This window comes from Carassius carassius, chromosome 45 (genome assembly GCF_963082965.1).
Source record: "Carassius carassius chromosome 45, fCarCar2.1, whole genome shotgun sequence".
NCBI lineage: Eukaryota > Metazoa > Chordata > Actinopteri > Cypriniformes > Cyprinidae > Carassius > Carassius carassius.
The window spans coordinates 24316856-24344749 of NC_081799.1; the positions used below are offsets into that span (position 1 = coordinate 24316856).

Below are 27894 nucleotides of genomic sequence, written 5' to 3' on the forward strand. Positions count from 1 at the left end.
AGATATTTTAATGCCTGGAGTATATTGAGGACATTTGTCAGCCTTGTTGACTCGCATTATTGTGGGTTGACATTTTTTTTTAAATTAAAAATCATTGAAAGTGTTCAGATGTGTTGATATTATTTTTTAAGGCCAACATTTAAAGCTCTAAGGATCCTTCAATCCAGGCTGGACACACCAACAACACATTTGTAGTGTTAACAGATGGGGCTGTTTTCAGTTTGTCCACTAAAATAAACTACTAGTAAAATAAGTAAATGACCTTTTGTTTAATTAATGCAGTAGTGTGAAAATAATTATATAAATGTTAAAGCAAAGCATTTCATTGAGATCATCCTATTGTCCTTTACTCTGAACTTTTCTGGTAAATATAATATCTGGTTTGAAACAATGTTTTCACAAGCATTTCATTACGGTTTTTGGGGATATAATAGCAGAATGTATAATAATTTGTAATTTCGATGCCCTATAAAAATATAACTTTCAATCAACACATGAACTGTCTGCCCCAAAAATAGTATTTAAGCTTAATAAAAGCTTAATCGAATTAGCAGATGATTTCATATTTATGTTTTAAACAATCAAACCGAGGCGCATTTCATCCTGTGTATTTTACAGATCGAGAAAAATGATTAATCAGAAGACGCAGTACTTAAAAAAAGTACAATAATTAGTACATAAAACGTTCATATGGATTCTTAAATCCACATGAAGCTACTTCATATGGTAAATTATGATGGATGGGAAAAACAGATTCCAGCTCAGAAAAAAATAGACTTAAAGAAATAGCACTTCATAAGCTCGGTTGCATTGTGTGTAATCAAGTAACGATTATAATTACCAGTATATCTGAGCTCGTAGTCATACATAAACAATTCTGTTCGCATTCAAACTAACATTGACTGATCAGCATCAGACCCTGGAAACAAGACTGAAGAAGCAAACTTCAGCATAGTTCTCACATTTTTATTTTTGTTGCTGATCCAAGACCTTTTTCTTTATTCTAAAGGATCGCTAATACAGGGATCGCCCCCTTTTCCTCTAAAATGCATCAAACTCTCCATACCTTGTCAGAGATCAGATACGGAGTCTGTCTATCTGTCTGTGATTCATTGGTCTGACGGGTGCCTGTGGCTGGAAAGTTTGTAAGTCACAAGTGTTCAAATGCTCAGTGAGATGTAGAAGAAAAACTCCATGTCCATGGCCTGATGTGGGACGCAGGAGCTTCCTCCGTGGATGACAGGAATTAGAGCCCCGTCCAGATCATTCATATACTTCTGAGGCAGGAGGTGGCCACCAGAGCCAGCCTGGTACTCAACCTATAAAAATACAATGATTCTGCTAAATATTGCGATTTTAAATGTGATTAAAAAAGGCTCCTGGTTCGCTGTGCTTGTTTTAAGGGCTGCATAAAATATATATAAGTAGTAGTCAATATTTGAAGTGGATCAAAAAATTTCATCAAAGTTTGGTTTTAGGTTTTAAGACAACTTTGATGAAAGGTTTAGATCCACTTCAAATGTTTCACATTTTTAACATTAGATTAAATATATTGCATGAAATAAACAAATTAGAATTATTATTATTGCAAATTTTTATTTTTGCAATACTAGTATTAACAATTATTATATTTTTTTATTATACATTTAAAAATGTAAAATTTGTAATATTTATTAATATCTTTAGAGCAATTTAAACTAGCCATAAATATTAGTAGTGCAATTTTACAATATTATATATGGTAACACTTTAGAATAATGGTCCATTAGTTAATGTTAGTGAACAACTTTAGTTGATGTTAATTTCAACATTTACTAATGCATTATTCAAATCATGCACTGTGAATTAGCATGTGAACATTGAATAACTGTATTTTCATTAACTAACATTAAAAAAAGATTAATAAATACAGTAATAAATGTATTGATCATTGTTTGTTCATGTTAATTAATTAATGAACTAATGGACCATTATTCTAAAGTGTTACCCTATATACACACACACACACACACACACATTTGCATCTAAAAAAAAATTCATATCTTGGAAAAGTTCTTTATTTTTTGTAATTTAATTAAAAAAAGCAAACTATCTTATATTACAGATTCGCTGCACACAAACTGAAATATTTCAAGAGATTTTTGTTTTAATTCTGATTGTTATGATTTACAGCTTAGGAAAATGTAAAATTCAGTATCTCAAAAAATGTGATTTTGAAAAATAAAGATAATAAAATAATTTACCATGTCTGAGTCAGTGGAGACCCGAAGAGCGAGAGAGTTAAACCCATTGGCCATGAGCACAGAGAGGTGCGGACAGAGAGCAGCGCAGCTGGCCGTGGCGATCTCTCTCTGAAACTGAGCCGATGACGTGAGGATGGCAGACAGAGAGACGTCTGAAGACTTCAACAGATAGAAGACCTGATGGGAGTTAGGACATTCATTTGTGTAATTGACATGGAGCAGAGATGACATCAGTAAATCCCTTGTTTTGCAGGCATCATGCTGTACTCACCTCAGTACACCTGATGGTTCGGCCGTCCATCTCAAACTCTGAGTCTTGCTGGATCTTGAAGCTGGACACTCCTTCTAGAGACTTGCCATCCACCGGACTGGTGACTCTGCAAACATGCAAACACGTTATACAGTCTTAGGGGAATTAAATTTGTTGTATACATTTAGCTGACGCTTTTATCCAAAGCGACTCACAATTGCTATATATGTCAGAGGTCGCACGCCTCTGGAGCAACTAGGGGTTAAGTGTCTTGCTCAGGGACACATTGGTGTCTCACAGTGGATTCGAACCTGGGTCTCTCACACCAAAGGCATGCATCTTATCCACTGCGCCAACACCACCCCTAAATTTGACCTGACACAGCATCTTAACAGTCAAAGAATGAATATTAAATGGTGCTTAATTAATGCATAAAACCTTTTCAAGGTCACTGGCATCAGCAGCCAAACAGATCAATAGTGATTTATCATTCAGTACAGTATTGGCATACAGAACCTCCACAAGCAAGCGTCTGGTGAGAACATGCACTACTGGTCAAAATACTTTTTTTAAAGTCTCTTCTGCTCAACTATGCTGTGTTAATGTACATGATAAATGGCTGGTACCCAGTGTTGACAGGTGTGGTCCAGTCCACCCAGCGTACATTCACATTTTCCCGTGTCTCTTCCGAATCTGCCTTTCCACAGGGGATCTGGAAGTCTGTCTGGTCCCTGAGGGCCTGTCGCAAACCCTCCATAGTCTCCGGAGGGATTTGCACCATTAACCCGTCTAAAGATGAAGACGGACAGCATGATGATTAAACGTTTTGATCGGAGGAAGTATTTGAAAGTGATTTGTGTGACAGCATTACCTTCAACAATGCTGGATTTGGCAATGAATCCTGATGAGGCTTTCAGAGCACCGTTAAAAACCACAAAACTAGCTCCAGTCACTGCAAATGAAAGACGAGGTCCGGTGAGACATCCGCTAATCACATTACATAACAAATGTTACACAACCAACAACTTAGAGTGATTTCACACTAAAGCATTTGGTGCCGACCAAAGTACATTTGAAAGTTTGGTTTTCCTAAAGATTTTGATAATATTAAATAGTTGCATGTTGCAAGACAAGACTATCACAACATAGAGATGTTTTATTATCTGATATAAAATAAAATTTAATTGGTAAGATTAAATTATTATCTAAATATTTTTGTGCATACAAAAGCAATTAAAAACCTTCTTCAGTTAAAAACATTAGGAAAACATGCCTTTATTATTTTTTCACAAATATATATCTAGGTAAAATAATATGTATTATGTAGGGATGTCAAATTGTTTGATGAAAAATGTTTGTTTACACATAAATGTATATTTATATGTATATATAAATACTCAGATACATGTATATATTTAAGACATATATGCATTATATATTTGCATTATATATTTAAATACATAAATATACAAATAAGAAATTATATATACATATATATATACACTAACACACACACACACACACGTAAATATTTCAGAAATACATACATACATGTATATGTATTTATATATATATACACACAAATATATACCAGGGTTTCTGCAGGGTTTAATCAGTCAAATTTAAGACTTTTTAAGACCTTTATGACTATTAGGATTTGAATTTATGACCTACACGAATTACGATAAATAACTTCAGTCATTAAAATTCCTTTCAAAAGGTTTTTTTTTATTATTGACTTTCATTGAAAGTAACAAGTTTTATTATTTAAAGAGTTATTCTATTATTTCTTAAGATTAAGAAACTGAAGCCTTCACCTTCTTTTTCTTGAGTATCAAGAACATAAAAACACTTAACAATTGTAACATTGTAAAGTAACAATTATTTTATGGCATTACTTTCCAAAATAACAAGTGTTATTGGTGTTTGGTCACAGTATTCAACACCCACACACAGGTCCGTACCTGGGGTCAGCGGGGACCCGTGAAGGTTGTAACAGTGGGCCCTGTTTGAAATAGTTTAATTTGTATGTTCGTTCATTTTTATTTATTTTTGCTATTTACATAATGTCTAAGTTTTTTTCAAGTTTGTAGGTGTCCAGGTACAGAAACCGAATAATTAAAATGTAAAATAGCACTGGATAGTCTTCAATGTAAAAATGAAATATACAATCAAACCAAAATTTATTCAGACACCTTCAACATTTCTCACATTATTACAGTTTATTTGCTATTGCTTCTAAAATGGTTATAAAATATGACAAGAATTTAGAGTTAAACTCTGTCAGAACAAATTCGTCTTGATAATGTCTTAACTTTGATAGAAATGTACGTAATGGATTACAATCAACCAAAACTACAGACAACTGTTATTGTCAACTATCAATACTTTGTTGACCAGTTACCAAGCAATGTTTCATTTTGTTCAGACTGTGGTGTGAAAAGGTTGCATTAGCAATTCAGAAAAAAAAACACATAAGCAATGCATGGTGCTTTATAAGGTGCTGAATAATTTTTATTCCCAATTTTATATATAGATAGATAGATAAAACATTTATATCTATCTATTTCACTAGTAGTTCACTGTATGAAGATTCTTTGGGTATAATATGTCACAGTTTGCTTATACTCACTTACATAAATGTATTAGTGTCGTGTACCTACTAGTAAAATATGTTTATCAAAAATTATATCTGGAGTCTGGATAATTTTTGGTTTGACTGTGCATAAATTCTTGTTAAAACTACAAAGTAATGCAGTCGAGAGCAGTGAGTGATTTTTCTTGTATTTTCTTGGATTAACATTACAGCAGCTAGTAGCTAAATTAGGCATGGTCACTTTAAATTTTTATGGACAGAATTTCTAGGCGCAGCCAGAGGCTGGAGGGGGTCAGGTTTGGTGACGACACGATTTCGTCTCTGCTCTTTGCGGATGATGTTGTCGTGTTGGCCTCATCAAGCCAGGACCTTCAGCATGCACTGGGACGGTTTGCAGCCGAGTGTGAAGCAGCTGGGATGAGAATCAGCACCTCCAAATCCGAGGCCATGGTCCTCAGTCGGAAAAGGGTGGCTTGCCCTCTTCAGGTTGGTGGAGAGTTCCTGCCTCAAGTGGAGGAGTTTAAGTATCTTGGGGTCTTGTTCACGAGTGAGGGAAGGATGGAACAGGAGATTGAAAGACGGATCGGTGCAGCTTCTGCAGTAATGCGGTCGATGTACCGGTCTGTCGTGGTGAAGAAAGACCTGAGCCACAAGGCGAAGCTCTCGATTTACCGGTCAATCTACGTTCCTACTCTCACCTATGGTCATGAGCTTTGGGTCATGACCGAAAGGACAAGATCCCGGATACAGGCGGCCTGAAAAAAAAAAAGTTTTTTCGAGCAAACTTTCCAAGGCGGGTATTTTCTGACATATTTTGTATGTATTTGTCGGCACAAGAGCAAAAAGAACCAAATTCGGTGTACAAGCGTTTTGAGATGTCTTTCTCTGCGTGAGCCCTGAACACCGTGGTACTGAATTGGGCTCTTTCACATCCTTTTGTTTGTTCAAAACTGCGATTAGTATTTGTTCGTTCACGTGCAGGAGGGACTGTCCGTGATACGCGGCTCTCTCTCTCTCTCCGCACCGAACACAGCGGGCGAGTTACCAGCTACTCAGTTCAGCTTTTCCGCGTCTTGTGTTTGGATGCTTGATACCGATTGTTAGCGACGGACTTGAGCCAGCTACTAAACGCACCGTCTTCGAGCCATAGATTGTTAAAGGTACATTTTCCCATTGTGATAGCCAGGATGATTTCAATTAAGCTAAGCAGTGACTTTTCTGTGAAGTCCTTTCTGACAAGTCTGTATGCTGCCGCATGGACCTTGTAGTTCTGGAACGCTGTGATACCAGTGTGATCCCACCCAGATTCCTCATACAGAACTACAACAGGCGAAACAAATGAATGTCATTGCTGCTGCGAGCGCATTTTGATGGAAGAACAAATTAATGGACTAGCATATCAATTTAAGACTTGGCTAAATGTTTTTTATTACCTTGTATGGAAAATCCATACAATGGTTTTTATGACTTTTTATGGCCTTAAATTCTTATTGTTTAATTTATGACTTTTTATGGCCCCGCGGAAACCCTGTATACAGAGCATAAATTATGTAAACAAACTTTGATTTTGGATGCAAATTAATTTATTTGACAGCCCTAGTATTATGCAACATTTTTGTGCATATAAATAAATATGATTAAAATAAATGTGTTTTCTTTGCGTTTTTTAATGTCAAAAACACTGATAAAAAAAGCATTGATTATTTTAAATGTAAATTGGAATAATGCGTTTCATGTAATAAAAAAAAAACAAAAAACAGATTAATCAAATTCTATTTGTGTTAATTTAGTCAAAATCACTGGGAAAAACATGCCTTGATTTTCATTTGATATTTCGATTTTGCATAAAATATCTACTTGACTACAATGGCTTAGAATGATTGAAATGTTGGTCCTTCTGATTGAAAAATAAAACCCTTTTAGGACATTCAATAGAAAACACTAAGTTAATAAAGCTTTTTAGCAATAGCAGTGACTAACGAACCTCTCCTGGTTTTTCCTGGTATACTGTTGGCTTGCGTCTGGTAGCTTCCATCCTCGTTCTGCAGGCAAACCAGGTGAGAATCAGCCTCAGTGCTGAAACAGGCGCCGAAACTGATCACGTGCTCATTAGAGGAGTTCACCACCTTCAGCATCTACAACAGCCAGAACAACACAACACCTTCAACAACACAACAACACTGAAGCCTGACTGCTGCACAATTCAAACATAACTCTGACCTCATTAAACCTGGACTTGGGAATGTCGATGTAGCTGTTGCCCATTTCCATGTGCACGCGCAGATTTTCCACCACCGGTAAACTGTACTGGTAGTTCCTCAGATCCTGTGTCAAAATCAGCAAATCACAAGAATGAAGGTGGATAACAAGGATTTGGCGTTACAAGGCCCAAAGTTAAAGGAATAGTTCAATAAAAATTGACAATTTGCTGAAAACGTACACACCCTCAGAGTTTGTTTCTACATTAGATTTGGAGAAATGTAGCATTGCATCAGTGTCTAATCAATGGATGCTCTGTAGTGAATGGGTGCCGTCAGAATGAGAGTCCAAACAGCTGATAAAAACATCACAATAATCCACAAGTAATCTACACCACTGCATGTCTGTAAGAAACAAATCCCTCAATAAGGCTTTTATAGTTCAAACTGTTGCTTCTAGATAAAATATGAGTCCATAGTAACAATTCCTTCAGTGAAATTTGTTTTAGCTTTTTGCTTCATAAATTGTTAACTGATGGACTTGAGTGGAGTGGATTATTGTGGTGTTTTTATCAGCTGTTTGGGCTCTCATTCTGACGGCACCCATTCACTGTAGAGCATCCACTGGTGAGCAAGTGATGTAATGCTAAGCTAAACTTATCCAAATGTGTTCTAATGAAGGCACACTCATCTACAACTTGGATAGTCTCTGGAGGAGGACATTTTTAGCAAAATGTCATTTGTGAGTGAACTACTCCTATAATAATACATGTGTGACATGTATTATGTAATGTTATTTTTGTCCATATAATTAAAAATAGGCAAAAATGCTTTGATTATTGTACAACTTGATTATTAGTTAAGCCTTGAATATTTTGCATTGAATATTTTGAATGTTGGTTAACTGCTTGAAAAAAAAAAGTGTTTTAAGCCATTAATAAAGGATTTTAGAGGGCCAACAGTTTACATGTTTACATTCATCTTACTAAAATGGATCTGCATAGTAGAATAACCAGTAATAATTCAGATGCACAATAAACTTAATTTGCAGAGATGGGCCACGTTTTTCCATGCCTGCATCCAGAAAAGTGTCCATAAGTGTACCTGAAAGCACTCTAGTTACACTCTTTAATTCTCAGAAATCAAGAGTTGCCCAGAGCTGAAGTACACATGGAGAAGTCTCGAGTTTAAGTCTTGAGCGCTCTTTATATTTGTCTTGAGCTGATCCCAAAACAGAAAAACGTTAGAAAAACAGCTTGACCAAACATCTCTGATTTAAACCCCTTTAGGGGGAAATGACTCGCATATTATAACATTTTAATTTAAACCACATTAAACCTAAAATGTAGATACTGTGTTTAAGGTTAGCAACAAATAGTCTGCATTACGATCTTGGCCTTAACTGCATATCTTTCGTCTTTGAGAACCATTAAGCCATAAACAGCTTTAAAACCATCTTTTAAAGGTTCAAAAGGACTTTTTTTTAAGAAAGAAATGTGTTTATTCAGCAAGGATGCATTAAATTCCTAAAAAAAAAATGACAGTAAAACATTTATAATGTAACAAAAGATTCCTATTTCAAATAAACGCTGTTCTTTTGAACTTTCTATTCATCAAAGAATCCTGAAAAGTAAAATCTATTAGTTTACACAACAATTGCTGTTTAGCACAGCTGTGTTCAGCATTGATAATAATCAGAAATGTTTCTTGAGCAGAAAAATCAACATATTAGAATGATTTCTGAAGGATCATGTGACACTTGGCTTTGCATTAATGTACAATGCAATAATGTCAAATTTACAACTTTTTAACCGACCCCAAACTTTTGAACAACAGTGTACATTTTGATAGTGTTGATACATTTTTAAACAGTGCATTGCAAACTCACATGAAACTCACAATACTTGAGGGATAAATGTGAACACGTACTGTAAGCAGATTCATGATGGTGTGTCCCGTCTCTTTAAAAACTGAGTCACGGAAACGCACGCTCACCAAAGTACAGGGGTACACTGTAACAATAAACAACACATCACAAGACTGGAGGAGAGGGTGCTATGAGCTCATATTATATCTCTTAAAAACAATATTTTTTATAAAAACAGTGTCTAAAGGATGTTTTAATGTGGGCTCACCATTGTATTGCACCCCCAGAGCGAGCAGTAGTCGGAGGGGAAACACTTTAGCCCAGGGAACCTCTAGTTTCTGGATCAAAACACCGCAGAGGAACGATACCTGCGGCAGGGCAAGACCATCCAGTGACTGAAAGGTTGGAGTGAAGAACAGGACGCCCCCGTGGTCTTTACTGCCCAGGAAACTGTCAGTGAACGTTACGTTTCCAAGGTGCTCAATGAACTTCCCTTTGGTGAGAAAATTAAGAAAAAACACTATAAATATCACAAAATAAACATTACAACTAAATATTTCTGTTAGTATAAATATTTTGCTACTAATTTATCAGTACAGCAGTAAAAAATCTTGATTTATAAAAGTCAGAAAGAGAATGGAATATGAACATGAAAAAACTCATTATGACCATTTTTGTCTCCCCTTTAAGGCAAGACACTATGGAAGAACAGGGTAGTAATTTCAAAACTAACAGATATCACCGAACATTTTCAGTTAACTGATTACACATTAAGAACCGCAAACATGTTTTGGTATGGTATGTTTAAATATGCAAATTATGCATTAATTTATAAAATATGCACTAATTTGCATGCATTTCTAGAAACAGATTTTTATTATCAAAACTTTTGTTTAGGACAAATTCATGAAACTTTAACAATTTAGTCAATACATATATATATATATGTGTGTTTGTGTGTGTATATATATATATATATATATATATATATATACACACACACACACACACACAATATAAATATACAATATATACACTATACAATTTCCCCCCCAAAATGCATTTTTATTTATTTTTATTTTTTTTTCAAAAAGTGCTACAGTACAGAAATGGCACTGTATTAATTAAAACATGGATAATAAAATTGTAAGAGTTGTAAGTTATTCCTTAATAATAATAATTATATTACTACTAATGCTAATAAAAAAATTATTAAAGGTAATATGTTATATTATCATTATCATTAATATTATTTTTACTTTGAGAAGTACATCATTCAAGAAAAAAACAGCCAGAAAAAAAAATCACCATGGTTTTAGCAATAAAATGTATAAAAACTGTAAAGTTTGGTGTATGTCAGTGCGACTGAAGTCGAGCAAAAAGTCATTTTTGAGAAAACAGCCTTTAAAGATATGGATTGTAATTTAAATGTACAGACACAAAAGTTAAAATTTATTTTGTATTTCTTTTCTTTCAACTAGTCTGAAACATCACTTCATGAAAAGCCAAAAAGCCTAAGATCTCAAAACCAACCAAGCACAATGTGTTTGTCTGTACTGTGAAGTGTTTTGTGTGACGTACCTTTCTGTGCATCCTGGTATAAATTAATGTACAGACTGAATACGTCTCTAGGCAGGCTGTTCTCCTCTGGGAGACACTCGATTATAAACACCAGCTCCTTCTGGCCCACTCCCTGAAGACCATTAGAGCTCAGGCACCAGCACCTCTTCCCACCATCTTCAACACAGACAAAGAGAAGGTAAATGAACAAGCTGGACATGATCACATATTTTAATCAGATTGAGACTAACATACATGTGACGATCTTGACGTTCACCAGTAAATTGGCGTTGAGCACAAAGGTCAGAGGTTGTGGGCCTCCCTCTTCCAACAGCAGCAATATTTGGCAAGCAGCAGGACGTTCCTCAATTAATACATCTAGAATGCAATGACAGAAAAACAGTTCAACTCCCTCAAGAATCAGCAACAGCAAAATGACTCATGTGAGGTCACAAAAAAACTACCGAAATGGAAGCAGCTTCAGTTAAAGGTAGTAAGAGACTTTGTCATTTTATACTCAATCAGGATATTAACTGACTTCTGTAAGTGAATAGCATTTTGTTGTCGTCTATCAAGCCATACGTGGACCCATTCTGGCATTGCAATAGAGCCTGATGGCATGAATTGTTAAATTTCTCATCGAATAGTCCAATGTATGTCTAAAAAACACCTGTTTAGTGGGGTTTGCCAATACTGTAAAAAAATGTTATCACAACATTTTAATTCAATATTGATTTAATGCAACATTCATTTCATGCCATTCCTGGAGAAGAAAATTAATTCCACATATTTGCTATACCTCGAGAAGAAACCTGAATATAATTCAATTATTTAGAAGTAAACTACAGAATAAGCTGCTTTTTATTCTTTATTTATAAATATTTTTTCCCAAATTTTGCGTTTCTGTTTCATCAAAAAAGTTGTCTAAAGAGGCAAATTCTTCAAACTTGAACAAATAAACAACAATATAACTACTAATTTCCAGCAAAAAATATGTTCTTTTTTTTTTTGGTCAAATAAAGTGCTGCAGAAATTTTATACCGAATTAAAACATGGATGAAATCTTGGCTGTATGATATTCCTTAAAATTACAATAACAATATTAATGATGATAATTAAAAGTAAAGTTTTATTGTTGTATAATATTTTTGAGAGGAGAAATATATTATACTATACAACAGCAATATATTTTTGTAATTATTTACTCAAATTGAACCATACTTTTATTCTGGTTGGTCATTGCGAAGACTTGAGTTTGTGTGTGTAACTGACACTAGTTTTTTAATGAAAGGATGGCAAAAGTGACAGCTCTGTAGATGAAGTACATGAGTTCATGTTCAAGTTTATTTTCGATATTGTGCATTTTAGGGCTGTCAAAATTTGAATTATATTTCAATTTAAAAGGCATAATTTCAGTTAGGAGGACAAAAATTTTGGCTTATGGCAGATCAAGCAAAAGATTATGTTTCTTCAAAGCATAATAAATAACACAACTATTTTTTTTAAAAAAGTGCATAATGTTTATAAACCATATATATATTAATAATAAAGTTGCTTAAACAATTAGAAAGAAAAACAGCACCATGCATGTATGCATTCTTTATTACAAAGGACCGAAAACCAATCACAAGAGTAGGCTACTTTCTTCATTTAAAACATGAGATACAGTGGGAAGGGGGAAAAAATGCCATTAAGTCTTGAGACATGTTTTTCAAAAAGTTGAACTTACATTAATTTTCCATGGCTATCTAAACATGCTGGTCTCGAGTGAGACGCGAGTGCAATGCTGATATATCCCCCTCTAGAAAATGTGATAAATATGCATGTGTGTGAATGGCTTAGTTTCGGTTTTGACGTAAACAACATCTTCTCTACACTGATGCTCTCGTTTTCTGCAATATATTAAATGAAAACCATAGCAGCGCCGCATCTAGTGGGTTCAAACTGGATAGGATAACAAAAGCATTCAAATGCAATGACACTTACATCGTCGTCGTCGCATTTCATGCACCACAAACAAGGGGCAACATTTTTGCATTCGAATGTGGATTTATTTTTATTTTTTTAATTCAACAAATATTCGAAATTTGATTTATTTTTTTTGGACGACACTAGTGCATTCATTTTTTGGGATAAATATTGATGTCGACTTATCGAGCCCAATCAAAATGAGACTACCCTCTAGTTTAAGCCTTTGAAAGTGCTCACCCCCATCTTCCTCCTCTCCTGTGGTAAAGAGCAGAGGAGGCAGACCTTCATCATCCTCTGGCACCAGACTGACCGCTCTCTGCACACAGCTGCCCACCGCACAGAGCAGGCCGTAGTCCCACGGGCCTCTGACGGGTGGACGGCTCACCTCCACAGCGCTGTCAGAACTTCCTCCTGCGCTCTCATCACACTCACCAGGCAATATACCATCAGGCTGAAAGGCAGCAGATCAGTTAATGACTTAAGTTGCCATTATCAGTTCTCTCCAGCATCAGTTAAGAGGAATTAGCAGTCTCACCCCTGGCGGGTCTGGTGTTATTGGACTCGACTCCTGAGAGGATCTCCGGGTCTGTACACAGAGTTTGGTGGGGTCTGCGACCTCACCGTTCGGCAGGATACCATCAGCAAACCACACATGCTTCTGCTCACGTGGAAAACCTACGAGAACACATGGAGCAACACAAACAGCAACTCGTTAGGATAAGGCTTGAAACAGGTTTATTGCTCAGAACTAAAACTTACATAATACAAATAATATAACTAAAACCATATATATAAGTTTGTTACTTGAAATAAAAGGTTAAACTGGAAATAAAATGTATATAAATATCTAACATTTCAGTTTGTTGCCAATGCATCATTGCATTCTTATTTTATTTCACTTTTTAAAAAATGCTAAAATAACTACAATTTTAATAAAATGAATAACTATACAGACACATGAACTATGACGAAAATAGAACACATTTACTAAAACATTTAAATTTAACACTATGACTGTATATCAATGACACTAAAATAACACTGACTTGAAATAGGTGTATCAAATAAAATATCCATGATATTTGGTGTCATGAAGAGGAAACTATTTTTTCTGTTTTCTATATTTTTTTACACCAATTACAATACCGTTTAAAAGTTTGCTTTTTGTTTGGGTCAAATGTTTCGTCAAAAATACACTAGAAATTGTGAAATATTACTACAATTTAAAATCACCTTTATTTATTTGAATACATTGTAAAATGTAATTTATTTCTGTGATGTGCAGCTGTATTTTCAGCATCATTCCTCCAGTCTTCAGTGTCACATGATCTTCAGAAATCAGAATAATTTGCTACTCAAGAAACATTTCTGATTATTATCAATGTTGAAAACAGTTGTGCTCCTTCATATTTTTGTGGAAACGGTGCTTCGTTTTATTTTTTCAGATTTTTTGATGAACTCAAAGTCAAAAAGATTAGAACTTATTGGAAATCTTTTGTAACGTTTTAAATGTCTACTAATGTGCCACTTTTGATCAATTTAATGCATACTTGCTGAACGGAAATATTTGTTAAAAATCACCCTGACCCAAAACTTTCACATAGTAGTGTACAGTTAACACGCTAACCTAGTCTGGCACACTATATGATTCGTAGTGCATGGAAATTTGGGAAGCAGACACTCTTTCATTCATGAACTAATTATATTAAGTGGAAGTCACTGAGAGCTATAACTCTGGCTCAGAGTGCAGTGTGTACCGTCATTACCGGGGTGTTTGAGGACAGACACAGGGACCATGACGGTGGGTGGGGGAGAGTTGAGGGTGCCGGCGGCGCGGGCCTGCTGCATGGGTGGTATGGTGGAGCAGTACTCTGATGGGATGTTGGGATTGGGACTGGGCCCAGTAGGGCTCATCATTCTCTCATGGGCTTGAGCTGCACACAAACACACAAAATCAGCCATTCCTAAATCAGTCTTTACAGTGTGGTGAATGAAAGGTCATGCTGGGAGAGAGAATGAGTGAGAGAATCTTCTGTTGAATACAAAAACAGAGATTTAGCACAAAAAGTTCCATAAAAGTATTTAGAAAATTCTTCCCTCCAGTGCAGCACAGTGAATATGATTCAATCTGTTTCTTCACTCATCTGACTTCTGGATGACTTTCAGTAGCACACTGGCAAGTATGAACTACTTTTATGGTGCTTTTCAGAGATTGATAACCCCTGGTTTATAGGTTATATTTTATGGAAAGAAAAGCGACAATGTTCTGCTTTTTGTATTCAACAAATGAAAAAGTAATATGGCTTCATAACAACATGAGACTGCCACCTATCTCTCAAATGGACCATTTACACTTCTAATTGAGATTGTAGATAGAGTGTCAATGGTCCATTTGAGAGATAGGTGGCGGTAATGCACTTATAAATCTGCGATCTGCCGTAAAGCAAGAAGAAGAAGATGCGTGACACGCCGGCTGTTGACGCACTCAGGACAGTTCGGACATTGTGTGAATCAGAGGTAAAAAACAATATAAATACTGTTCAGTTTCTTGCACAGACCGATCGTTTTGTGTCTTTACAAGCCAATGTATCGTTACCAGCTGCAGGGTTTAATTTTGTTTTGTTTGTGTATTTTTTTTTACTCTCAAAGCCTTGATTCCCATCCACTTCCATTATATGACTGACAAACTGCAATGGTTTGAGATAAAAATCTCTGTTTGTGTTCTGATGAAGAAACAAACTTTCATTTTTGGGTGAACTATCCCTTTAATGATGACGATTTTCATTTTGGGGTGAACTGCCACTTTAAATGCAGTGAAAGAGCAGTTCAAAGGTCAAATATATTTATAATACACTACCATTCAAAAGATTAAGGGGAGTAAGATTTTGTTTTTTAAAGAAATTAATACCTTTATACAGTATTTAATATCTGTTCAAAAGCGACAGTATGTTTAAAATGTCACAAAACATAATTTCAAATAAATGCTGTTATTTTGAATGTTCTATTCATCAAATAATCTGTTCACAGAAACATTTTCAACATTGATAATAATCAGAAACGTTTTTTGAGCAGCAAATCAGCACAATATAATGATTTCTGAAGGATCATGAAACACTGAAGACTGGAGCAAATTACATCTAAAAACATATTCACATTAAAAAAAAAAGTTATTTTATATTGCAATAATATTTCACAATTGTACAACTTTTTTATGTTGCCTGATCAAATAAATGCAGCCTTGGAGAGCAGTAGAGACTTTTTTGAAAAACATCTTAAAGACTCCAAGCTTTTGAATGGTAGTGAATATATAAAAAGTACACTCAAATATTTTGTTATAAATGTCTATTGTCTAGTATTGTAAACCAAATGATGACTGAAGTCCAAAGTACAAACTTCAATCAGCTGAGTCACATTCTAATAAATCAAACATTTACAAGCAAGAGCGGTGAGTGTCAATCACAGTACTGTTGATATTAAAGTGATGGGCAACGATCCACCAAAACAAATTTAAGAAACAGGATGTCCAATGCAGCCACAGCCCAATGTGTTGACACCTCCTCTAGCCATGAGTCAGCCACGCTGTGCTTTATGTTGATTAAGGCTCATAGATGCTCATCGACCTGACTACACTGGCACTGCCTGTGACACTCGCAAACAAAACAGCTAGAAGCATGAAAGCCGAATATACTGGCTGCCTGTGAAAACAGCTACAACAAGAAGACAGATGGGAACCATGAAGCCAAGAACCAGCAGGACAGAACGTCCTTCAGCATGTGGAAATTCACTAAAGACGGTGCCAAAAAGTTACAAACTTAGAGTTAACCAAATAAAACGATCAATTATACTTTGAGCATCAAGAGGGCTCGATTTCGATTCAGTTCAGTGAGCTTACCTCATCCTAAATTAACTCTCTTCCAGGTTAATCATGGTTTGCTTGTTAGTCTCCTAGGATCGTGTTAGTGAGCGCCGAGCGAAAGAGGAAGTGTCCCCCTTGCTGTTAAGCGAGAGAGAGTCTGCGAGTGAGTGAGATGGAGGGCGCATCCTTGAGCCTCTCTCATCCCGGATGGGGCGCAGCTCACTTCTGCAAGCTCACACCGAGTTGTCGTCTATCCTGGAACAAGCAAACGTTTCTGGCTGCGAGTGCAAGCTCAGTCAGTCCGTCACACACATGCACAGAGGTCGTATTTAATGGCTTCTCTGGGCTGAGAGTGGTGACAAACCCTCCTCGTCTGAAGACGAGATGTGTGTGTGTGTGTGTTTATGTGTGTGTAACTCTATTCCTCAACCCAGAGAGTGAATGAGAGAGAGTGTCACGAATACTGCACCAGGTGGGTCCTATACCAAACACACACACACACACACACACACACTCAAGGACATGCACCAGAGCCCTGGCTCCACCCAGCCCTGCACCAAACACTGTGAGAACTCATTAATGTCCTTTTTAATGTGCAAATGGACCGCACGCTCTGTGTGCCATAGACCTGCCAAAACAAAACTAAAACCTTGATCTTCTCCATTAATTCAGCCCTTGAAAAATAAAAGAGCTTCAGATGTTTGGTCCACAAAAAAGTTGGACATAAATTAAAAGGATACGGGATCCGTTTGTTTTAAAAGGGGCGCAAGTGAGCCAGTGTTATTACTGCAGACTGAAACTAAAACAAACAAAAAAAAAGAGGTAAAGCTAATGAAATAAAATACACTTATGAGATTAAGAACTTAAAATAGCTGCCTTGGCAATTAAACAAAATACTACTAAAATTAATTAAACTGAAATATATATTTTTTTTACTAATAAAAATTACATTAAAAATTACGAAAACAAACATGAACATTCAAAATTAAAAAATAAAAGCCAATTCAAAATATTAATAAATACTATTAGAGAATATAATAATAAATTAACAAAATTAAACCTAAACTAAATCTGAAGATACAAAAATAAACACAAACTAAATATTTATTCATATTTTAAATAATGCTAAAATAGCATCATCATGACAGCATTGCATCAACTAAGGATATCAATGTCATTAAAAAAATAAAAGTACATTATTAAACTATTGTATAAAAAAAGCCATTAAAAACATGTATGAAGGTTAAAAAAAACAGTCATAAATGATTAAATTGGGAATTCACTGCTGGCAAGATGTGCGCTAATAAAGCTTTGTTGTCGTAAAAACTTGAAATCTGTGCTACATGAGTGGAGAAAACAGAGGAGAAAGGGATCAGGCAGTCGGTTTTGTCAAAAACTTCATCACTTTTTGATTTTGACACTGCCCTCTGTTGATCCAACTGAAACAATTATTGGTTGGTAATAGTATGTTGATTTACACCAAAAAAACATACAATAATAGCTCTATCGGCATCCACATTCATAAACAATAACATTATATTTATTCTAATTGTAGACTTTACTCCTAGAAAGTTTCGTGAATGTGACGTCAACATGCGCTTAAAAGTTTTTAGCATTCATTAGATGAAAAAAAAATCAGTGAAAATTATTCCAACTATTTTGTTTCTCAATGTTGTTATCGCTTTATTTTTGTGTGGATGCTACTATTTTCTTAAAGTTAGAGAGTTTTGTTTTTTTAACTTTATGTCTATAGTTATTGTTTTTTTGTGTAAATGCACCTTTAGTAATCAGAGTTACAATCTATCAGAACTAATAAAGACTGATAGATTTTCAAAATTGTTCTATATTTAAAAGAACAGAGTTCATATCATATCGTGGTCGATTGATATATCGCCAAGGCCGATATATCAGCTGACGTTTGGCATTTTTCAAATATCTGCATCGGCGGATAAGTTTTTCTGTTTGATCTAATAATCAGATAGAACTGTTACTATAACAAATATAATACAAAAGAACAATACAAAAAGTATTATAAAGATATAATGCTTTTATATTATTAGTAAGGCCTAAAAAAAAATTTGTTTGGTTCCGGTTTCCGACCGACCCTGTCAATTTATGTGCGACCCAAATTTATTTTATGAGACTGGGGAAGAACGGTCTTTCACACATCGTTAATTAAATTACAGTTTCCTTTAAATGCTGTTTTACACTTAAGTAATCCGTTAAAAACCATTAACTATTGCATCAAAACCCTTTAACTGTCAATTCCTAAAGTGAGCTATAACTTAAGGTTTGGAAATCGTAACATTAAGAGAAACACGGGGGGAGTCAACAATATATCGCGGAACAGAGAGGGCACTGACAACATGCTGACAGACAGGACATTAACATTACCAGCTCACTTTTAATATGAAACAAAGTCTCATTTGGTTATTTCACCTTTCAAATGTGGTCATTTTTTAAAGAAATGTAAACAATAAATACCGTTTTGTGGCTCTTGAATGTGTCGAACAGATCGCTGTAAGTTAGATCATCAGTTAAAACTAACTGATCGTCTCTTGCTTCTAGTTAATTTATAGCATCAAAATAAAATAAACCACATAAATGAGCATAACAAAGAATGTTGTTTGACTACAAAAAGATGTCTGTACACTCCGTTTTTCAAGTTCAAATCCTCCATGTTAATCTACTATGAGATCGCCTGTCAAACTCCCGCGAAGGCTTTTTGTGTGTGTGTGTGTGCGTTTTGCGTGTCTATGGCAACAACAGACTTTAAACGGGAATACAGAATCACTGTCGTAAAAGTACCGGTACACACATTTAAAATCAGCGCGCGTGTGTGTGTGTGTGTAAAACTGCCACTGGAGAAAAAAAAATAATAAAATCCCTACCGACCAATGACCTCAACTGACAACCAACCGGAACCAAACTTTTTTTTTTTAGGCCTAATAGAAAGGCAAACATTATAATACTATCTCGTTTGCGTCAGGATTCAGCAAATACGCATTTATATCATTTAAACAAATCTTTGAATGACTAATGAATATTTAGTTTCACAAACCTTGCAGACTTGGGTTAGGGTAAAATGAGTGTTACCTTGGCTTTATTTGAAGAACAAAAATATGATTCCCAATGCACACAACTTCCCAGAATATTGAGTGCCCTGTTGGTAACAGTGTTTACTTTCTTTTTAATTATATTTAAATGTAATATTTATTTTTACAGAACATTTTTCTTTCAACATTTTCATTACTGTTATCGTTTTATTTGCAAATGGGCCTTTAGAGCCAATTACTTCATAGACATAACTAATGCATACTAAGTGCATCAAACAAAGCGCTTTCAAAGATTTAATGCCAATATCACAATACCAATACAATGAGTGCTTTCAAATAGTTCTTCCTCAAAAACTAATTTTATCAATCTAAATTCTGTTTACCACATAACAGCAGCTAAATATAAACCATCTATGCCTTTAGTTCATGTAGTCCTAAGTGTAGAAATGGGTCAATCAAAATGAATCAGCTTTTGATTCTCCAGATCTTTACTGATGGACTAGAGTGGTGTGGATTACTTGTGGATTATTGTGATGTTTCTATCAGCCATTCACTGCTGAGCATCCATTGCTGAGCAAGTAATGCAATGCTACATTTCTCCAAATCTGTTCCAACGAAGACACAACCTAATCTTGGACGGTCTGAGGGTGAGGACATTTTCAGCAAAATTTTGTGTTTGGGTGTACTATCCCTTTAATGTTTGGTTGTTGTAATGGATGTTTAAAGGTACAGTGCATTGCATCCACTGGAACATAATTTATTTTTATCAAGCCAGCTGGTGAGTATATTAAAGTAGTTTAGCACTCACCTTTCTGTATGGTAGCATGGCAGTTGACACAAACCCTGGCCTCTTTATCCAGATACTTCAGTCTGCATTTGCGGTTGCAGCAGTTTGCACAGTACACCTGCAAAGCAGACAACATTATTCACTCAATGACTGAATAAACGCAGTACTTCATCAGACATAAATCTGGAGAAAACCTTCTTGTGTCCTTTAGCCCGTTTTAATTAATGGCCCAATATGTCTAGAAAACAGAAACTCAGTGCTGCAATTCAAGCGGGAAACTATATCAACGCTAAAAATACATTCTGCTGACCCAGTAAATCTGCCTCTATATTTAGCACCTCCAGAGAAACATAAACCACACACTGACGTAATAAAACAAAAGACCTCGCACCAATACATAAAATGAATACTTTTGCTGTCTAAAGCAGCGGGCTACAGGTTTAAGGCTTTCCTGTGGTTATAAATAAACTAGAACACAATAACACAGACCTTTGCTCGAAATCAACGCAGCTGACTGCATGTTAATTCATTGATTCACACTGCGGTTATTTGCCTTTCACCTCCAAAAGTCCGGGGACACTCAACTACTACAAAAAGTTACAAAGTCACTTTCAGAACTGAAGCAAACACATTACTAAGACTCTAATTATGTTCATGTATACAAAATAAACCCCTGACAGGGTGATAAGGATTCAAAGGGTTTATTTTGAAATAATGACTGCCTGATTGTACATATATTGTTTATTATGAAGATACTTAAAATATTGATCAGTGTTTAAACTATTTTATGTGAAGAGAAAGAGTACAGAGTTATATAGCAAGTAAATCACCATCCTGGGACAATGGTCAATTATACAAAATTAAATAAATACTTTGGGGTCATTGAGATTTTTTTTTAAATGTTCAATATATTTGTTAGACTGTTTTATAATAATATGTAGGTAAAATCGCTCAGTTCAGTTTGTATCATGCAGCTGTGGTCACAGGTTCGGTTCAATAAACTTAATATGCATGCACTAATTCATTGGTTCCCAACCTGGGGTCCGCGCCCCCCTCAGGGGTGCGCCAGAGTTCACAGGGGGGGGGCGCGGGAGCGGATATGCTTTGAGGTGAATAAAGATGCATAAAATGTTCTACTAATAATTTTATATAAAAATGTTTTTTCAAAGTTTTTAAAAAAATCATATAATAATCAATAATGCCGATTTCAATTACAATTTCGTTATTTCAAATGTAGGCGCGTTGCGCGTGGCAAGCGCGCTCAATGTAAGAGATGCCGGCGCGACCACAACAGTGCCCAACATCAAATGGCAAACATAGCATTTGAATTTGCCACAGAAGTAATAAAATCGCTGCGAGATCTAGAGAGAAACATTCACATTTCTCCGTTATTAACGGATCAAACAGCGCATGGAAACCAGGAAGAAACATTGTGTCGTGAATTAACTATCCAGATCTGCAACATTCACCAAGGATTTACTGTAGTAACACTAACCGCAACCATGAAAGTTTGGCAGGAATAGTAGGCTATAATGCCTGCAAGTAACATTACGTCGGTTTTATTTTGAAATTATTAATACAATTGCTGCCCTCAAATGTTAATTTGAAATAAAATAAACCTTCGTTTATAACTACTACAATATTAAATTTTTTCCAGGAAGCTGTTTTGTTTTATATGCTCATAAGAAGAATCAATTATAGCTCCAGAACTACTCAAAGTAAAAAATAGCACTTTATTATGTTAGTTTTAATATAAAAAAAAGAAATCTGGGAAATTTCTCTGGCATTTCTTTCTTTTTGCTGTATCAAAACGTACTGAACCGTACCGTGACACAAGTGTATCGTATCGAACCGAACCGTGAATTTTGTCAACCGTTACACCCCTTATATATATATATATATATATATATATTAGTGCTGGGAAAAAAATTAATCGCAAAATTAATGCATAATATATGTGTGTGAGCTGTTTTAATTATTTTGTATATAAATACACGCATTTGCATGTATTAATTTAAATTTTTTTGCATGTATATACTGTATATACATTTATACATAATTTATATTATATATAAATAATTTATATATAAATAAATACAAATATTAAATATATACATGCATATGTGTGTATTTATATATACAAAATAATTATACACAGTACACACACATATATTATGCAAACACAAACTTTTATTTTGGATGCGATTAATTTTTTCCCAGCACATACATATAGTGCAGTAAAATACACATAAAACCAATGCAGCAAATTATTATTGTTACATTGTATTATATCAAATGTATAACTACTAAAGTAAAAATTTTATGTTAATGTTAAAGTCAATGTTTTTGAGAAAAGTCTCTTCTGCTCAACAAGACTGCATTTATTTGATCAAATTACAGTAAAAACAGTAATACTGTGAAATAAATACTACAATTTAAAATATCTATTCGAATTTCAGGGAGAATTTTGAATGCATTTTAAAATGTAATTTATTCCTGTGATCAAAACGGAATTTTCAGCATCATTCCTTCAGTCTTCAGTGTCACATGATCCTTCAGAAACCATTCTAATATGCTGATTTGCTGCTAAATGAACATTTGTTATTATTTATTATTTTCTGAAAACGAGTGCATCTTATTTCAGTGGAAAACTTGATGCATTTTATTTTTCAGGATTCTTTGATGAATAGAAAAGTGCAGCATTCATTTGAAACAAATCTTTTATAACCTTATGGCCACTTTCGATAAATTTAATGCATCCTTTCAGAATAAAAGTATTAATTTCTTTAAAAAAATAAATCGTAAGACTCCATACTATTTAATATCTTCCAAATAATTGTTGGTACTGACACTGAGGGACAACAAGCTCACCTTCCCACATGCTCTGCAATGGTGTCTCCTCTTGGTAAAGGTAAACTTTTGCTCACAATTCATGCAGTTAGGAGCCTCAGAGTCCGGGACCCAAGGAGGCTGCTTTGACCCCAGATCCTCGGCCTCGTGTCCTGGTGGATCAGGACTCTCTCCTGGATATGGTGGCGGCTCTGAAAGCTCATCATGGCTGTAACTGGTATCATATTGCTGATAAGAAGGGGGTTCACAGTTATTTTCATCTTGGTAAGGAGAAACTTGCGAGCCATTCTCTGAAGAAAGGCATGGCACATTGGGTTCAGCATGACCAGTCCGGTGTCTTTCAGATGGAGGCCGTGCACGTGCGGTTCGGTTGGACAACTGCTTTGGTCTCGCTCCGCCGTAATTTGACTCTTGGTGAGGGGTGCAAACTGACTGAATCTCAACAGGGCTGGTTGCATTTTCATGGCTAATAGTTTGTGTGGTGTCTGTCCTCAGCGGGCTGCTGTCCTGAGATGAGGAAGAAACGTTCGAACCTTCGCTCTCCTCCAGATATTGAAGTGAACCATCGCTCTCAGGAGAAGCAAACGTCTCGACTTTGCAGCTCTGCAGCTCCTCGTCTAAAAAGCCTTCCACGTTTCCGTTAAATTCTGAAAAGCCGTCATCTGCGAATTTTTCTGCGCCTGCGTCAGAGTTGATCTCCACACCCTGACCCATCAGAAAGGCGTCCAGCTCCTCATCCGTAACCATCATCACAGTCTGGTCACTTTCAGGAAGGTAATCGTTCGCGATACTTAAATCGTAGGAATAATTTGGACTCTCTGAATAGGGCGGAGACGGAAACTGTTTTTCTGTCGGCGACAAATTGCGCTTAAAGTTTCTTTCAGGGTAATGGCCCGAGACAGCAGTTGCTCTTTCTGTGTTCGACATGATTTGGACAAGCTCAGGTTCATCTTCAGGTGAGGAATCAGGTCTATTGGAAGAGAATGGTGTTGAGGGTTCTTCTAACGGAAGAATGAACTCTTCAGCCTCTTGAATTGCTGATTTTTTTTCCAGTTCAGCCACATCTTTGGTTTCAATCACTGCTGCCTGTGGGTCTAAAGAGGCCACAAGGGATCCACACATAGAGACAGCCATCGGCAAGCAAGATAGTGAAGGTTCCTTCTCCAAGGAGGGACTTCCAGCTGGATCCTCTAGAGTTTTAACACGGAGATCTTCAGGTAGTTGTGTATCTGTTAAATCCGGCTGGAGTGACACAGCATGATCTTCACTGGTTGCTGAAACAGCTTCATCTGTAGCATGAGGATCTGAATTACTAACTTCCTCGTTTACTGAGACTTCACATGGAGAACTGTTCTGATCATTGGATTTTGAGTCTTCAGCACTTTCAATTCGATTGCACTCCAAAGGAGTGATGCTAGTTAATCCATGTGGGTCACCAACAGTCGGTAATATGACATCTAGCAGGCTGAATGAGTTATAGTTAACCTCAGAGTCATGTTTTGGTAATTCACCGGCGTTAGAAGCATCTTCTGGACAAGAGACTACAGGACTCTCGAAATCCACTAGCAGCTCCTCGTTAGTTTGTTTCTCAGGAACGTCCAGTTCTTTAAAGTCCTCCTGACTATCAGCTTGCTGGAGGTTTGCAGAACCCGTATCATTCACCAGATCACACACCGGCTTCAAGGAGCGGTCTGGACAAGGAGGAGCCGAACTTTTAATGCCTCTGCTATCAACGGAGGACAGGAGGTCCACACCTGTGAGCGGCCGTTCATTTGAATAAGAATCTTTCTGGTTAAAGGTACTACTTTGTGATGCAAGTCCATAGTGCAGGGCATTGACATCTGGGAATGTTTGCGAGGCCGTTTGTTGCTCTGGTACGAAGCTCTGAAGGTCCAAATGGTGACCAGGAACGATTGTGGCGTCCAGAGAAGGAGGGCTTGTTAAAGTGGTGGTCTTGTTCTCAATCTCCTCTAAAAATCAAGTAAAACATCATATTAATTTATAATGTAGCTAACACGAAAACATCAGCCATAAAAAAACAACCGGAATAAATGTTATGATACCATAAAACTCACATAAAGATAAGACAACATAGGATATATATTGTTGCACATATTATATATTATGAATAACACATAATATATGAGATTTCTCCAGTGAAAAGTTTGAAATAAAGATTTTTTTTGATGATTTTGAAAGAAGTCTCTTATGCTCACATAACATTTATTTGATTGAAAATACAGAAAATATTGTGTTAATATTATTGTAATTTAAAATAACTTTTATATTTAAATATATTTTTTAAAATGCAATTTATTCCTGTGATACAAAGCTGAATTTTAAACATCACTACTTCAGTCTTTAGTGTCACATGATCCTTCAGAAATCAGTCTAATATGCAGATTGCTCAAGAAACATTTATTTATTTATTATCAATACTAAATGCTTCATATTTTTGTGAAAACCATGACTTAGTAGTGTTCCTATGTTTGGGATAAGTACGATAAAAAAAAATGCAATAATAATAATGTTACTAAAAATGTCTTTTTCAAATAAACTCTGTTCTTTTGAACTTTCTATTCAAATAATCCTGAAAAATGAAATTAACATCGTTTCCATGAAAATATGAAGCAGCAAAATGCCTTTCAAAATAGATAAAATTAAGAACAACTATTATTAATTGAGTACCAATTAATAATTAATAATAATTTAGCAGCAAATCAGCATATTTCTGAATGATCATGTGACACTCAAGACTAATGATGCTGATAATTCAGCTTTTCCATCAAAAGAATAAAACAGAATTTTAAAATATATTCAAATAAAATGATAATTTAAAAACTACCAACTACATACATAAACTATAGGATGCATGCACATTATACAGAAGGTATGATCAATTAAATGAATGGCAAAAGTGGTTGAATTTACATCAATAGAGGAATTGTGTCGTCCTCACCAGTTGAGAAGTGCAATATTAATATTTGTAATACTTAAATATCATTAAAGCAAAAGCCTCAAACCTGCATTGAGTTCAAAGTCATCCAAAAGCTTGTCCAGGTCACAGACAGCAGCCTTAAAATAGCTGTCCATCCTAGGACGGGGTACGATACGCCTCACTTACCCCTGCAGAGAAACTGGAGCAATTGAGATAAAGTCAAAAATTACACATTTTTATTAATATAACAAATTTATGTCTTAGGAATCTAACTAGTGAATACTTGGTAGTTACTGACAATAATAGACAAAATAATAAAAAACAAACAGACAAGCTGTTGTCTCAATGCTTCAGTACAAATAATCAAAAAGTGGAGAAAAAATATGTATGGCTATTATTTAAATCTGTTAACTGTCACTCGCATTTTTGAACATAGACCTGCAAGATCCAAACCTGAATTTTTATAATTCATGACTGAAAACATTTTGTAACATGATTTTGAATTTAAAATGGTTTTCAAAGGATTCATTTTTAGATTTTATGTTTTTAAGTGATATATAATATCTGATGATTTCTAAAGTGTGATCGAGAAAAAGGCAACATGAAGACTTTTTTTTTTTTGACAAAGGTCAGAACTCCTGTTATGATGTATGTTTTTGAGGTGCACTTTTGCCATAAATTAATCTATTACTTTTCCTACATCATTTTTAGCAAAAGAGATTGGTAAAATATCTATTTAGGAGTATTAGACCTTTCCAATGATATATAGTTTGTCATGATTAGATTAGGATTTAATTGTAATATATAAGTAAACATAGACGTCCCACCGAGGGGCCAGGTGGCAGTTAGCGGGTTAAATCTGAAGATTTGTATAATTGTAAGATTTTATATTTTAAACATCTGAATTCACAATAACTATTTTGGATGTTTACTTTGCTGTGATTTATTGTGAAGTGAAAAGTGGAAGTGTGATTTCACAAGGTCTGTAGTGCAAATCAAAGATTTGACCAAAAACACATTATATATAGCAATACATTTTAACCAGGAAACTATAAATACAAACACAATATACTAAATTAATTCACTCCGACTATAGTAACTATCTAGGATTTCTGTCTTGAGTTTTGTTTCGAAAGAGCTGTTCATTACGTTATTCACCTAACGTTAAATTAACTGTTTAACGTTTATTAGTGCTTATTATTTCAATATTAATAACAGTATCATTATTTATCTAAGATAAAGTCTCTAATGATCCATTTGAATTTAATTTACTTGCCTACTGCACTGTCAGAAACTAATAAAGCACAACATTCAAAGCGTTTCAGCACACAAAAATAACACTTTCGTAACTCCAAAGTATCAAAAATAAATAGTAACGTTACGTCAACTTACTATTTTTCATAAAGTTGTATTAGCTGTTGAGGTATCATTAGCGATCTGCTAACTAGCTTCTAGCTATTAGCGTCTAATCACACACAAACGTAAATACAACCCAGGTGACTGGAATATTATTTTTTATGACATCATTCCGCTTCATTAGCTACCTTAATATGTGTCATGTTCAGTCGTCTTCGTTTGTAGGCTGTGTTCGGCTGAAATGTTAGCGTATTTCACTGTTAGCATCTACCTAATGTTTTCTTTTTCCTCAGTAAATTCCACAGTCGACTGCGCGAGCGACCATTTCCAGCCGGCGCAAGAGTCGTTGTTTAAAGGGGACGCGCG

At 35.3% G+C, this 27894-nt stretch overlaps 1 protein-coding gene across 5 annotated transcripts; it reads right to left on the reverse strand.

Annotated features, from left to right (window-relative positions):
• Positions 1-254: 254 nt before the first annotated feature.
• LOC132127747 (zinc finger FYVE domain-containing protein 16-like) lies at positions 255-27884 on the reverse strand. 5 transcript variants are annotated; one of them, XM_059539822.1, is made up of 18 exons: positions 27717-27884; positions 26258-26360; positions 23256-25204; positions 20406-20502; positions 14443-14619; positions 13221-13360; positions 12923-13136; positions 10970-11092; positions 10736-10891; positions 9423-9647; positions 9217-9299; positions 7310-7414; positions 7074-7224; positions 3365-3445; positions 3120-3282; positions 2515-2620; positions 2244-2420; positions 255-1319 (listed from the first exon to the last, which is right to left on the reverse strand). In XM_059539822.1, exons 2-18 carry the CDS (start codon positions 26325-26327, stop codon positions 1161-1163), a joined length of 4176 nt encoding a protein of 1391 aa, XP_059395805.1. In that variant the 5' UTR covers positions 26328-26360; positions 27717-27884; the 3' UTR covers positions 255-1160. The 5 variants fall into 5 exon arrangements, with proteins under 5 accessions (XP_059395805.1, XP_059395806.1, XP_059395803.1 ...); XM_059539823.1 differs by having other exon boundaries at positions 14452-14619; positions 26258-26371; XM_059539820.1 differs by having other exon boundaries at positions 26258-26371.
• Positions 27885-27894: the final 10 nt, after the last annotated feature.